General features: G+C 44.6%; 1 protein-coding gene and 1 long non-coding RNA gene across 4 annotated transcripts in view; one reads left to right on the forward strand and one right to left on the reverse strand.

Moving 5' to 3' along the window:
- Positions 1–4,189: 4,189 nt before the first annotated feature.
- Positions 4,190–6,607, reverse strand: LOC114158514 (uncharacterized). Its single transcript, XR_003598416.1, has 4 exons — positions 6,170–6,607; positions 5,923–6,041; positions 4,535–4,702; positions 4,190–4,424 (listed from the first exon to the last, which is right to left on the reverse strand). It is a non-coding gene; the product is annotated as an uncharacterized LOC114158514 (long non-coding RNA).
- Positions 6,608–13,082: 6,475 nt separating this feature from the next.
- Positions 13,083–15,000, forward strand: part of LOC114158515 (protein transport protein sec31) — a 2,321-nt gene continuing 403 nt past the window's right edge. For 2 of the 3 annotated variants that reach the window (XM_028040088.1, XM_028040089.1), the window contains exons 1-3: positions 13,083–14,041; positions 14,506–14,725; positions 14,926–15,000. The exon at positions 14,926–15,000 is cut by the window's right edge. In XM_028040088.1, coding sequence (XP_027895889.1) covers positions 13,427–14,041; positions 14,506–14,725; positions 14,926–15,000 — 910 coding nt within the window. In that variant the 5' untranslated portion in view covers positions 13,083–13,426. Of the gene's footprint in view, positions 14,042–14,505; positions 14,726–14,883 lie in introns of all 3 variants that reach the window. The other variant, XM_028040090.1, reaches the window with a different exon arrangement.

The following is a 15,000-nucleotide window of genomic DNA, read 5'->3' on the forward strand; positions in this document are numbered from 1 at the left end:
CCTAACATTCCCTTTTTCCTAATCCTAACCCCTTCCTTTTTCCTAATCCTAACCATTCCCTTTTCCTAATCCTAACCCCTTCCTTTTTCCTAATCCTAACCATTCCCTTTTTCCTAATCCTAACCCCTTCCTTTTTCCTAATCCTAACCATTCCCTTTTTCCTAATCCTAACCATTCCCTTTTTCCTAATCCTTCTTTCCTAACTCTAATCATAAATTTTTTTCTTTTTTATTAAAATAAAAAATAAAAACATCTTTACAAAACAGTTATTTTTTAATTTAAATATATTTCATTAAAACTAAATTCATTTAAAAATTTGAAGACAAACAAATAATTTCATAAATACCTAATAATAAATTACTACAACCTACACACGAAGTTCGACGAAGGAGGAGGAGCCTCAGTGAGGAGGAGTCTATAAATAGGAGAGCCCTTCTCTCCCTGCCTCATTTCGTGTTGAACCAGAGCAGGAACAACATCATTTGGAAGAGCATTGTGCAGTGTACCTAAGGCCTGAGGAAGACCTATATAGGTCGAAACGTTGCACATTAGGTACACCAAGTTCATTTAAATTAGTTAATTAAAAAATTGGTTAAAAATCTAAAAAAAATTTTTGTTTGAATTTAAATTAGTTAATTAAAAAATTGGTTAAAAATCTAAAAAAAATTTTAAAAAAATCTAAAAAAAATTTTAATTTTATTTTTTTATTTTTTTATTTTTTTATCTTTATCTTTTCATTGAAAAATAAATTAAAAAATCACAAAAAAATTAATAATAACTTCATAGTATATAAAAATAAAAACATATAGAGATTATAAATACATAAAAAATAATTCATATATTATTGTTTAAGAAATAAAGCTGCCTGAGAGAAAGGTAAAAAAGAAATGTGGCAAAATACTTGGGAAGTGGTTGGGCACAGAGGGAGACGGGAACAACGTCCCTTTGCCCACCAACAGTGGGATGGAGATTGGAGGAGGAAGGCCCGTGCCACCCCTGTCTTCTACGGAAGGCAGGCTAAGCCCTTCTTCCCTACCCCAACCCTACCCTTTTATTCCTAACCCTAACCAAGTGTTTTTCTTTAACACTAACCATTTAGCTATCCTAACCCTAACCAATTGAGTTTTTTGTCTCTAACCCTAACCATTTGGCGATTCTAAACATTTTTTTAAAAAAAATTAAGTTTTACCTACTTTTCACCCTGATCTTAACCAACTTATTTTTTATAGTTTAACCCTTACATTTCATTTATCCTAACCCTGACCAATTAAAATGTTTCAATTCATTCTAACCCTTACCAATTAAAATTATAATTCATTTAACCCCCCCAAATTAAAAAGATTTAAGAAAACCTGTAAATATTTTAAATGAATTCGGTACAGAACAGGGAGAGACGAAAAAAAAGAAAAAAAAGGGGGCGGAGCCTCGCCTGAGGGAGGGGATAAATAGGGCTGCAGAGCAGCTTGCAGCTCATTTCTGCTCCAGCCAGCGAAGCGAAAGCATCTCCCTCACAGCTCGGCTTTTTCTTTTTTCTTTTTGCAGCTTTTTTAGTGCGCCCAGCCTGAAGAAGACCCGTTTAGGGTCGAAACGTCGCGAAGGGCGCTCATTATTGTTATTTCTAAAAAATTAAAGAAAAAAAATTTTTTTTGAAAAAAATATTAAAAAACAAAAAAATACAAAAAAAATTACAAAAAACAAAAAACGAAAAAAAACCAATAACTTATGGATTTTATTTTTTGATCGTTTTCTCCTTTTTGAAAAGGAAATTTTATTTGTTTGATTTTTTTTGTTTCTTTTTTCCATTTCTTATTTTTACGTATTGTTTCCGAAAACGGAAACCCTCCCTTAGTTTTTTATTGAATGGTTTAGCGCAAACAAACACATTTTACACAAAACATTGTTACATTCACACATTTTACACAAAACATTGCTACATTCACATATACCCAAGACACCATACGACAACACAAAAAAAACATGGAAGACGGATGGACGATGGTGGGACGACGCCGTCGCCGTCCGGGATTTCGCCGTCCTTTCCGGGACTGGGACCGGGGAGGCTCTCCGGATTGGAGGGCCAGTGCACCTCCCTCCTATAGAAGGAGGAATCAGTTCCCCTACCCTAACCCTAAAATCCAGGCAGCACAGAAGAGAAAAAGCTAGGAGCTAGTCTCTGGTAGCAACTGGTAAACAGTAATACAGAGATCAGACAACTAGACAGTTTAGACAAGGACCTGAACGGAGAACAAGAAACACAGCTGGGATCAATCAAGGGTCGACAGAACAACAGAGAAACTCAACTGACACAGAATCCTAAATAAACATGCAGAAAAACTCAAATCCTTACAGTTTGATATGAAGTTTTAGAGTGAAAATGAATTGTTTTAACCAATTTCTTTTAAATGTGTTATTTAAGGTGTCAAGGTCTAAAAAGCCGAGTCCACCTTTTTCATAAGAATACATAACTAGTGATTTTTTAAATATATTTTTGTTTTTCCAAATTATATAAAATAGCATCTTGTCAATATCTTTGGAGACCTTTGTGTTCAATCCAGAGATAAAGCAGCATAAGACGTGAAAGTCGCTCCGCATGGTTAACAGAATTTGAACTCGTTTTTTCTGGGTTTTGTCAATAATGGAACTAAAGTTAAGTATATCTGGAATCTGTTTTTTATAAGTCCTAAGTAACTAATAGATTCTTTTACAGGTATGCTACAAATAGCAGAAATGTAACAATATTTAAGAGCAAGTAGTTCACATTTTTTATATTTAGGAAAAGTCCAGATGCAGCAGGGAAAATGTTAATCACATGAACCGATAAAGGTTTTGAGAAGAACTTTTTTAGAAATAACGTATCATCAGTCAACTGGCTGATGATAATTTCTCTATTGAATCGTTTCTTTATCTCTCATGGCTCCCAGTGAAAGAGGCGTGCTCACTCTGTTCTGTATCCAAGTAGATTATCAAACTACGTGAATGTTATGAACCTCTCCCTATAAAACTGTAAGCTGGGTTCTGCTCCAGGCTCTTTCCTGACTGCGATCAGTGAGCAGAGACTTTCAACGCTGTTGAGCCTTCAAATAAATGCAAATTAAGAATATATTTTTTCTCTGGTTCTTGAAACAGTTTCCCTCACTCTCTGTTAAAGGAAAACTTCCACAACACCTGTCTACCCCTTGATTTCTCCCAGCTGTGTCTTGTTTCCCCTGATTACCTCCTTGTGTGTTTAATCCCACCTGTGTGTCTCATGTTTACCAGTTGCTACCAGTTTTGAGCTCCTAGCCTTCTGCTCATCTGTGCTGTCTGGTGTTTTGGGTTATTTGTGTGTATTCATCATTAAAACATCACTTCTCTCATTTCAACCTGGGTCCACTGTGTCTGCCTCACCATTCAACTAATACTGTTTCATGAAATTGATGTTATTGGAAATATGTCTGTTCTTCATGAAGCCAGATTGAGTCTCATCAATTATGTAGTCCAAAACGGATTTTATCCTTTTAACAAATATTAGTGCAAATATTTTGTAATCATTATTTAATAAGCACACTGGGCGACAGTATTAGAGTTATGAGATGTTGGGTTAGAGTAGAGGGAGGGATTCATTGTCTACACATTGATGGAGGAAAAAACTGTTTGGAAAATGTTTATAGCATTCAGAGGTCAGACCGTTCGTACCAGGAAACTTATTCTGAGGTTTTCCATAGCAAAAATGATTTCCTGTAATGGTGTTGGCCTGTCACAAGATTCCTTTAAGTCAGTGTAAATTTTTTAGTTTTGCAAGAGATCCCATAAATGGACAAGTAAAATGTTCATTGTATTTTGGTTCATATAATTTAGTTTAAACTTCTAAACAATATTTGGCTATTTTTGGAGGGTTATCAGTGATGTCTCCATCAATGTTTAGCTTTTGAGGATGCATCTGTCTGTGAGGCCAATCAGAGCCTCTGAAGATTTAAAGTTTAATTTTTAAATATTTGAAAATTCTGATGTTTCTTTATATGTGACCTGTAATTAGTTCTTGAACACTCACAGCAAATTGCCAGAAGAAGGTATATTTATACTGAAACGTCAAGATGGTTTTGCTGTTTTTCATACGTAGACACCAGGCTAATATGGCCTGATGTCGCAAACAAGTTTAAAGACAACAAGGGGGAACCAGTGAGTGAGAACACAGGGAGACAGACACCAGTTAGATTTAAACCATTTTTATTCCCAGCAGACACCAAAGGAATAAAAAGTTCTGTTCTCTTTAGCTAGAATCTGTAAAATAGTTTAAAAAATGTCCTCAGTCCAAAGTAAACTTGGTCTCCAGTTGGAATCAGGGCAGCCAGAACCTGGAGGAGGAACCCTTTGGTTCGCCTCCACCACATCTGGAACCTGCTGCGGTCCACTCCGTGTGCCTCGCTCGCCGCTGTGCTGCAGCCCTGCAGATACAAACAACTGCTGGCCAGAACCGCTGCACATAAACAGCCGATCTCTTTTGCGACCCTCCCATCGCAGCTGACCTACAGACTCAGTGGAAACCGGAACTCACAGATGAGGGCAGAGTTCCTCCTCTGTCCCGCTGTCAATCCAACATGTTGTTTTCCACTGATGGCTGTTTCTGCTGCGGAGACGATCCAAGCCACCCGATCAGTCTGCCTTCCTTCACCTGATGATCGCAGGCTTCTCCGTTCTGCCACACCTGGCTGCTGTCTTCTCCCTTACAATATAGCATGCAGTGACAAAATCAATACAAAAATTATGCACGGTAGATTAAATTATTTTAAAAAGTCACACTGTGGGCGTGCCATGGTGGCGTGGTGGTTAGCATGACCCATATTTTTTGGAGGCCTTGAGTCCTCGCCGCGGCCGTCGCGGGTTCGACTCCCGGACCCGATGATATTTGCCGCATGTCTTCCCCCCTCTCCTTCCCTGTTTTCTGTCAGCCTGCTGTCATATAAGGGACAATAGAGCCACAAAAGACCCCTGGAGGGGTAAAAAAATAAATTAAAAAAACAAAGTCACGCTTTAAAAACAAAAGCAAATTTCCAGTGTGACACTTTTTAAAAATGTTTTATTGGCTTTAGTTGCCTTTATTTGATAGTGAATTAACAGGAAAGTGGGTAAAGAGAGAAGGAGAAAGAAATTAATTAATTAATTTCCTAGGACCTAAATTATTTTGATAAAGAATTTAAATTTATTAAAACCATACCTAACCTAAACATAGAAGAGATAAAAGCACTAAAAAATAAATGATGAATAACAACGTTGTGATAAAACCTGCTGATAAAGGCAGCTCCATAGTCATTATGGACAGGGAGCAGTATCTGTGGGAGGGATATAAACAATTACATAATGCAACATGTAACGGATAGACTATTTAAAGTAAATTAAGAATTTTCTAAATTAAGTATGACATAGATTGTTTATGGATGTTTGTCTGTTTTGATTAGTATTTTTGTTGTTTTGTTTTGTTTGATGGTATTTGCACTTTGTAATGTGTTGGTTTTTTTTTTTGTTGTACCTCTTGGGCTGCCGTAATTACTGAGAGCGGGCCCTTTAAAGGCAGGTAGAATCTCATGTCAATCAACGACTTGAACTGTCAAGCTGAGTAGCGTGCAGAAATCAAGTGTTCCCCAGTGAAAGCAGCGAGGTACGTTGTGTTTTGTTGTTTGTATTGTACGTTTATGTTTGTATTTTAATATTTGTATATGTTTTAGTTTTCACGGTGACTGTGGTGACGGATCATCTGAAGAAAAATAAAAACGCTAAATTCACCCGTCGAGACTGGCTGGATAAATTCAACTGCTGGGGAGCTGCTATACAACATATTATAAAAAATTAGACTCCCCAATTTATACCGATACGGCCCCCCTGGTTACCAAAATTCTAGACAATTTACATAAAAAGAAATTTATTAATGCTAAACAAAAATCTTACCTGCGTGGCTCCTCCGAGCCCAGAGCCAGGAGGTTTTACCTGCTCCCTAAAATCCACAAAGAGCCTGAAAAATGGAGCAAACCTCATGAAATCCCTCCCGGCAGGCCCATTGTCTCCGACTGCGGCAGTGAGACCTACCACACAGCAGAGTTTATCGATCATTATTTATATCCTCTCTCAATTAGACACCAAAGCTACATTAAAGACACCTACGATTTTGTAGAAAAAATTAAATTGATTTCTCTACCTCAGGACTCTATTTTATTTACAATTGACATCGACAGTTTGTACACCAATATTGATATAAATGAAGGAATTAGTTGTATTAAAAACATATTTCTCAAATACCCAGATTCGAGGAGGCCAGATCGTGAGCTCATTCAACTATTGGAAATTAACTTAAAAAGAAATGACTTTGTTTTTGATGGCCAATTTTTCCTCCAAATTAAGGGCACAGCCATGGGCAAAAGATTTGCACCGGCATATGCAAATATTTTCATGGCTGAGTGGGAGGCCGGTGCTCTTAGTACGTGCAGGAGGGCACCCCTGCACTACTATCGGTACCTAGGATGACATCTGGGGGGTCTGGACTCATTCTGAAGCAGAATTTCAGGAATTCCTCCAGCACCTGAATACACATAACCCATCTATCACAGTAAAGTCCACTACCAGCGTTAAAGCGGTCGACTTTTCTGGACACCTACCACATATAAAGGACCAAGATTTTGATACAACACACAAATTAGATATTAAAGTTTTCTTTAAACCTACAGACACACATGCTCTGCTATTTCAAGACCTAGTCACCATCCAAGGCACACTTATGCGGGCTTAATCAAATCACAACTCCTCAGATTTCATAGGATTTGCACACAGAAAACAGACTTTGAGGAGGCAACTAGAACTCTGTTTTCTGCTCTTCGTAAGAGAGGATATTCCAGGTCTTTCCTGAGAGCAGGCAGGAAAAACTTCCTTGAGTCCAGACCCCCCGATTCATCTCCGATGATCCCTCTGATCACAACATTCTCCTCCTCAGCAGGACAATTTGTTTACAATGTTAAACAGAATTTCACTAAATTCCAATCTGACACTGCTTTGCTTCCAAATTATAAAATAATTGCGGCCTACAAAAGAAAGGGTTAGGGTAGGGTAGGGTAGGGTTAGGGTTAAGGTAGGGTAAGGTTCAGACCTCTGAAGACACCAGGGGTCAAAGGTCAGAGTGGATTCTTCAAGCAGCTGCACTGGGTACAGAACAGATTTAAAAACACAATTTTCAAATCAGACCAATCAGGAAACCCCAAATCAAAAAATTGTGTTTATTTAATAACCTGTCTAATTTGTAAAATCAGTTATGTGGGTGAAACGAGTAACAGTGTCCTTACTCGTTTTACCCAGCACAGACATAACATTCAAAAACACAAAAAAACACATGTACCTTTAGTGCAGCATTTTATACGCCATGGCTGGGATGCAGTTTCAGCCCTGGTGCTGGAATGTAACCCAGCCTGGTCTTCAGCCCAGAGGAGAAGGGCTGAAAGAATCTGGATCCACAGGCTGGATACACGGATCCCAAAGGGTCTGAATGAGAGGTAGGCTCCACCTGGTGGACTCCTGACAGGATGGCCCGTGCACATACGGGGGAGGGGAAGAGGGTGAGGGGGAGAAGGAAGGAGGTTCAATTTTTTGGACCTCTGACCTTTGACCCTGAACCCTTACCCCAACCCCTAACCCTACCCCAACCCTTTCCAGCCAGTGCCTCCTGCCGGAGACGCTCCCTGGTGTCCTTCCTCTCCTGGATGACCGCGGGGACGGTCCCGTTCCTGTGGAGTTAAAGCAATGGCAGGGTTATAGTGCCTAACCCTAAAAAACTCCAAATAGAATGCCTAACCCTAACCATAACATTCTACCTATTAAGTATTTATTTTTATTTATTGGTATAATTTTCTATTTAGGCCCTTCCCAACTACTTCCCTAACCCTAACCTCTGGAAACCCTGTGCCTCATCCTAACCCCCTCTATTCAACCCCAATTTACTCTATTTCCTTCCTTTTCTAAATAAAAAATGAAATATAACCCTAACCCAACACTGTGCATCACAAATGTATATACACTTTTTTATCTTTTTGTATATAAAACCTGCAAATGTGATAATGCATGCCAAGTATGAAGGCCACTCATGACCAATTGTATTGTAAATATCTGTATATATCATAATTTTTGTAAATATTGTAAATAACCTGCTTTCTCTTGCACCTTTTTGTATTATCTGTATTATTTTGTATATATGTTTGCCGAAACAGTTTGAATTTTCGGTGTAATGTAGATGTTTGTCCAGCAGGGGGAGGCAGCGCAGTGCAGCCCAATCAGCTGAGCGGGGGCTTCTCCCCTCCCAAATGTAAACAACGCCGAATGCGGCGCTGACGGCCAATTAGAGCCTACCTTTTTGTAAATAGTTTTTAAGTTCCAAATTTGAAAATGTTCACTTTGTATATAAAGTTTTGTCAACGGACTTCCTGGCAGACGAGACAGTGAACTGCCTGATGAAGGTTCTTTTGTTACCGAAACGTCGCAGTTTGTTTGCTGTCTCAGTTTAATTATTGTTATTAAAAAGTGCCTGACGGCATTAAAAGAAGCCTACTTTAGTCCGTTCTTCATTTAACCTTTTATTTAGAATTTTCTATTATTGATTGATTTTTTTACTCAACCTTTTTTTAAACAAAAATTAGTTTTAGTTAAATATTTTTTCCGAACTTTTAATTTTAATTATCCGCACAATGGCGTGGGATCCTTATCCCAGAGATGAGGAAGACTGGACTACGGTCCATTATCACCGGGGCAGACAGCGCACCTGGCAGCCGGCCGACCGACAGCGCTACAGACCCCCGCAGCAGCAGCAGCAGCAGCAGCAGTACCGGGGACGCAGCTACGCCTCCGCCGTCCGTACCCGCCCCACGAGCCGCAGCCGAAGCTACCGTCCCCCACGGTACCGTCCCCAGCCGTACAGACAGCCCCGCCCCCGCTCCCGTAGCTGGCACCGAAGCTCAGCGCAGCAGCAGCAGCAGCGGCAGCGCTACGCACCCAGGGTGCAGAGCCGGGACGAGCACCCACGATCTGACGACCCGCTCTTCGCTGTCAAAGTCAGGGCTCTGCACAAGCTGCTGAAAGCGACACACCACCTCCAGAACGTGTCCAGGAATGACCGTGATCCGCCTGCAATCCAGCGCATCACGGCTAACCTGGCGTCTGTGATCAAGCCGGCTCATCCCAGTCCGAAGACGCTGGAGCTGATCGACGGCAACGCTAGAGAATGGTCGTGGAACACGATCCTCATCTTGCGCCAACACTATGAAGAGGTGCGTGCAGCGGAGAAACAGCTTCTCCAGGACCTCGGCGGGGACCTGCTGGCTCCGCTGGAGGTGGCAGTGAAGTGGGCAAAACGCAATCTGGGCAGCAGATTCAACCCAGAAACAGCAGATGAGGTCCAGATCTACCTGCTCCAGAGGGAGAAAAGGGCAGCCTCACCTTGCTCTTCTTCCTCCTCCTCATCTTCTGCCTCCTCGACTCCCCCGCCAGCCCCTCGCCCCCCTCCTCCTCCATCCTCCTGCTCATCTGCTAGCTGTCCAGGACGTAGAGACCAGGCGGTGGACACAGAAGAGGACCTGGATGGACCTCTCCCTCCTCCCTCTGCCACGCCCCCTCCCTCTCCGCCCCCCCGCCCTGTCATGACAACCACTGCAACCATGACAGAGCCCACGCATGGCGGCTGGACCCCACCAGGCTCAACTGAGGAGGACAACGAGACGGCCACGCCCCTTCCGCCACCGACTGAGGACGCCACCACGCTCCCTCAGCGACAGGACAGAGCTCACAGCAGGAACACCGCACCTGCACCACAGGGGACCCTTCCCCCTCCCCCTCTCTGTCCTTCTCCACCAAAAAGGGCAGCACCCCCTAAAAGAGGAGAGAGGGAGCTCACCTCGGTCGCTGACCTGCTCAAGGAGGAGGTCAAAAAGTACCGGGGTGCAGCTTCAGCTCCGTTGCTTTTCCAGGCCTCCGACCTGGCACAGCAGGAACGCAGGGCCTCACTGAGGCCGAGGACGTCCCCCCTCCACCTCAGGCTTCAGGGCAGCACGCAGCGGAGACTCACCTTCAACCCCAGAGTGAAAACATCTGCTCCGGCTGCTGCCTCTTCCACCGGTGAGTCCACTGCTCCTCCACCTACACAGGTGACGGTTGCAGCCAGACAGTTGGGAACCCAGAACAAGAACCGCAACTGGTCTCTAGATCTGACCAAAAAATATGTTATCCTGGGTGACTCTAATGTGGCCAGGTTTCCGGCCTCAAATAACCCAGACTTGCAGGTGGTCAGCTTCCCTGGGGCCAAATGGAGACACCTCACCCACCTGTTCATGAGGGCACCTGTGATGAGCCAGGTGGAGCGCATGATCCTCTCTCTGGGCATCAACCACAGAGCCCAGAGGGACAAGAGAGCAGCAGTCAGGGAAATGAAGACAGCGCTGAGGACGGCTAGGATCAAGTGTCCTAATGCGCAGATCTTTGTTCCTGCCATCAACTTCTCCCTGACGCTGCCCTTCCAGGAACAGGTGACTCTGTCTCACATGAACATTGAGATCACGCAGCTCAGCCGGTTCATCCCAGCTCTGCCTAGACGGTCCTTTACAGTGAGCGGTGATAACATCCACTGGACCAAGTCGACTGCAGCTCACATCTTCAGCCACTGGGGTGAGTGGCTAAACTAGAGTGCCCCAAGAGCCTTCATAGGAAGGAGGGGCATTCCAACCTTGTAAATAAAAATGTGTGTAACCTCTCTAAAACGTTCACCCTCAGTGATGCACAGTGTTCCCTTCTAAATAAGGGCTTAACTTTTATCCCCACTCAGGGTAACAAATCTTTAAAAAATATAAAAATGCAAATGAGATATGATTTGCAGAAATACCACAGAAGGATTAAATTGGCCATCTATTACAAAGATGAGGTTGGTAATGATAACAAGAATAATTTACCTTTTATGCCGGAGTCAGACTGGGCTCCTCCAATCGCCGCTCTCCCTCCTGAGGTGGAAAACTTAATTTCCCAGGACCTTGATTATTTGGACAGAAAATTTAAATTTATTAAAACTATACCTAATCTAAACATAGAAGAAACAAAAGCACTAAAAGAAATAATGATCAATAAAAATATTATTATAAAACCTGCCGATAAAGGCAGCTCCATAGTGATTATGGACAGGGAGCAGTATCTGTGGGAGGGATACAAACAATTATATAATGAAACATATTACAAAAAATTAGACTCTCCAATTTATAACAATACGGCCCCCCTTGTAACCAAAATTTTAGACAATCTACATAAAAAGAAATTTATCAATGCAAAACAAAAATCTTACCTGCGTGGCTCCCCTGAACCTAGAGCCAGGAGGTTTTATCTCCTCCCGAAAATCCACAAGGAGCCGGAAAAATGGAGCAAACCCCATGAGATCCCTCCCGGCAGACCTATTGTCTCCGACTGCGGGAGCGAAACCTACCACACAGCGGAGTTTATTGATCATTATTTATATCCCCTATCAATTCGGCACCAAAGTTATATCAAAGACACTTATGATTTTGTAGAAAAAATTAAATTAATTTCTCTACCTCAGGACTCTATTCTATTTACAATTGACATCGACAGTTTGTACACTAATATTGACATAGATGAAGGAATCAATTGCATTAAGAACGTATTTTTGAAATATCCAGATTCGAGGAGGCCAGATCGTGAACTCATTCAATTATTAGAGATTAATTTAAAAAGAAATGATTTTGTTTTTGATGGCCAATTCTTCCTCCAGGTTAAAGGCACGGCCATGGGTAAGAGATTTGCACCGGCCTATGCCAACATTTTCATGGCCGAGTGGGAGACCGGTGCTCTTAGTACGTGCAGGAGGGCACCCCTGCACTACTATCGGTACCTGGATGACATCTGGGGGGTTTGGACTCATTCTGAAGCAGAATTTCAGGAATTCCTCCAGCACCTGAATACACATAACCCATCTATCACAGTAAAGTCCACTACCAGCGTTAAAGCGGTCGACTTTCTGGACACTACCACATATAAAGGACCAAATTTTGATACAACACACAAATTAGATATTAAAGTTTTCTTTAAACCCACAGACACACATGCTCTGCTATTTAAAACCAGTCACCATCCAAAGCACACTTATGCTGGCTTAATCAAATCACAACTCCTCAGATTTCATAGGATTTGCACACAGAAAACAGACTTTGAGGAGGCAACTAGAACTCTGTTTTCTGCTCTTCGTAAGAGAGGATATTCCAGGTCTTTCCTGAGAGCAGGCAGGAAAAACTTCCTTGAGTCCAGACCCCCCGATTCATCTCCGATGATCCCTCTGATCACAACATTCTCCTCCTCAGCAGGACAATTTGTTTACAATGTTAAACAGAATTTCACTAAATTCCAATCTGACACTTCTTTGCTCCCAAATTACAAAATAATTGCGGCCTACAAAAGGAATAAAAACCTGAGGGATTTCCTCGTCCGTGCTGAGGTCAAACCTTTGAAGACACCAAAGGTCAAAGGTCAGAGTGGATTCTTCAAGCAGCTGCACTGGGTACAGAACAGATTCAACAACACAATTTTCAAATCAGACCAATCAGGAAACCCCAAATCAAAAAATTGTGTTTATTTAATAACCTGTCTAATTTGTAAAATCAGTTATGTGGGTGAAACGAGTAACAGTGTCCTTACTCGTTTTACCCAGCACAGACATAACATTCAAAAACACAAAAAAACACACGTACCTTTAGTGCAGCATTTTATACGCCATGGCTGGGATGCAGTTTCAGCCCTGGTGCTGGAATGTAACCCAGCCTGGTCTTCAGCCCAGAGGAGAAGGGCTGAAAGAATCTGGATCCACAGGCTGGATACACGGATCCCAAAGGGTCTGAATGAGAGGTAGGCTCCACCTGGTGGACTCCTGACAGGATGGCCCGTGCACATAAGGGGAAGGGGAAGAGGGTGAGGGGGAGAAGGAAGGAGGTTCAATTTTTTGGACCTCTGACCTTTGACCCTGAACCCAAACCCCAACCCCTAACCCTACCCCAACCCTTACCCTAACCCTAACCCTAACCCTTACCCTAACCCTAACCCTAACCCTAACCCTAACCCGCCTTAGCATCGTAAGAGAGCCTCCCGCCGTCCGGGGAGGAGCCGCGCGGCTCTCGGGACGGGTGTCCCCGGTCCTCCGGGCCGCAGGGGAGCCCCGGAAGGAAGGCCCGGAGATTCGGCCCCGAAGACGGGGTCGAACGAGGCCAGGTGTCGCCAGTTAGGCTTGATTGGAAGCTGATCAGAAGCTTCCTTGATTGGAGGCCCTGAATTGAGACCAGGTGTTGCTGATTAGGGCTTGATTGGAAACACACCTGCATAAATAGCTGGGCTACTGACGTGCCCTGCTCAGTTGCTATCTGACTCTCGCGGAGTGATGACGGCTTCTAAGTTTAAGAATCGTTGCCCTGTCTGTCAGAGCAAATCTTGGCGCCTGCGGAGCCACTTGGATGACGTTCATAGCGTCAGGAACGCCCAGGAGCGAAGGATCCTGTTGGCGTTTGCCAGAGGGCGAGTGAGTGTTCGCGGCATGAAGTGTCCCATCAGCGGTTGCACTTACGGCGGGTCTAGGGTGGCGCAGCACCTCCTCGACGCTCACCGTGATCTGGGAGCCAAGGAGAAGAGGCGCCATTTGAGAAAGCTGCAGTGGCGCAAAACTCTGAGGCAGGTGAGAGAACTTAGGGCCTCAGGTCCCGACCCGCCGTTAGCCACCAGGTTGGACCTGGACGGTTCAGAGGGCAGCGAAGCCGCCGCCGCCGCCGCCACCGGCTCCCCGCCTCCCCCCCCTGCTTCTTCCCCTCCCTCGCAGGCTGAGCCCTGCCCCAGCCCTCCCCATTCGACCTCGGCGGACTCCCCTCAGCGACCGGAGACATCTCTTCCCGGCGGGCTTGGCACCAGTGCCGACGTGCCAGCCGCGGGCCCGGTGGTCGAGCTGGAGATGACCGGAGTGCCGCAGACCAGGGCCGAACCCCAGGCCCCATCATCGAGCACGGTTAGTAAGCTGCTTACATTTCCTCCAGTCATCCGTGGCTACCTAGAAGAGTACGACCGGCATCTGACCGGGGCAGTACGCTCGCGGAAGCATCTCGAAAATGTTAAGTCAAAGATGGGTCGAATTGTTGCCTTCCTCAGCTACATGAGCCGTGATAAGACCGCCCTGGGCTCCTGGCGCTTCTTGGATGACGCCGGACGCATAACGGGCTGGCCCGCTGAACTCAGCCGTCAGCAGAAGGCTGTGACTACCGTTAAGGTTTACCTAGTAAACACAACCCAATTCCACGTATACTTCATGGAGACGCCTCCGAGAAGCTCCAGGCTGTCGAAGCGGCAGCTCGTGTCCGTGATGCGTGCTCTGAGGTCGGCTACGTGCCAAATCGGAACGAAGGTGGTGCTTCGGCAGATCAAGGTCAAGTCTGAGAAGCTCCAGCGCTCCGTAACGCCCGACCTTCTCCGCAGATGTCTCGAAAAATCTCAGAGCTGGATCCCCAAACTCTTGCTGAGCTGCTCGCAAAGGAAGCACGACGTGGGAGCGAGACACCTGCTTTACGGATTCGTTGCGCTCTACCTTACTTCTCTCTACGGCCATCGAGCAGGCGTGATGACCAACCTTACCACCGAAGAGGTCCTGGAGGCCGCGAGGGGCACCAGCTCTTCCTCTCCGGGGGTCGTACTCAATGTAAGTCTGCACCCACTAACATGGCGGCTGCTGCTGCTGCTGCTGCTGCTGCTGCTGCTGCTGCTGCTGCTGGCTGCTGCTGCTGGCTGCTGCTGCTGCTGCTGCTGCTGGATGCAGCAGCATCCAGAGCCGTTTAACATTTCTCTCCCTGTCTTCAGGTAAAAAACCATAAGACTGCCCGCGTGTTTGGCTGTGCTCAGGTCTTTCTCACCCACGAGGAACTGGGCTGGATCCAGCGGTGGATGGAGATCAGGGCTCTGCTACGCCCGCGGTGC

The sequence above is a fragment of the Xiphophorus couchianus genome, chromosome 15 (genome assembly GCF_001444195.1).
Source record: "Xiphophorus couchianus chromosome 15, X_couchianus-1.0, whole genome shotgun sequence".
Taxonomy (NCBI): Eukaryota; Metazoa; Chordata; class Actinopteri; order Cyprinodontiformes; family Poeciliidae; genus Xiphophorus; species Xiphophorus couchianus.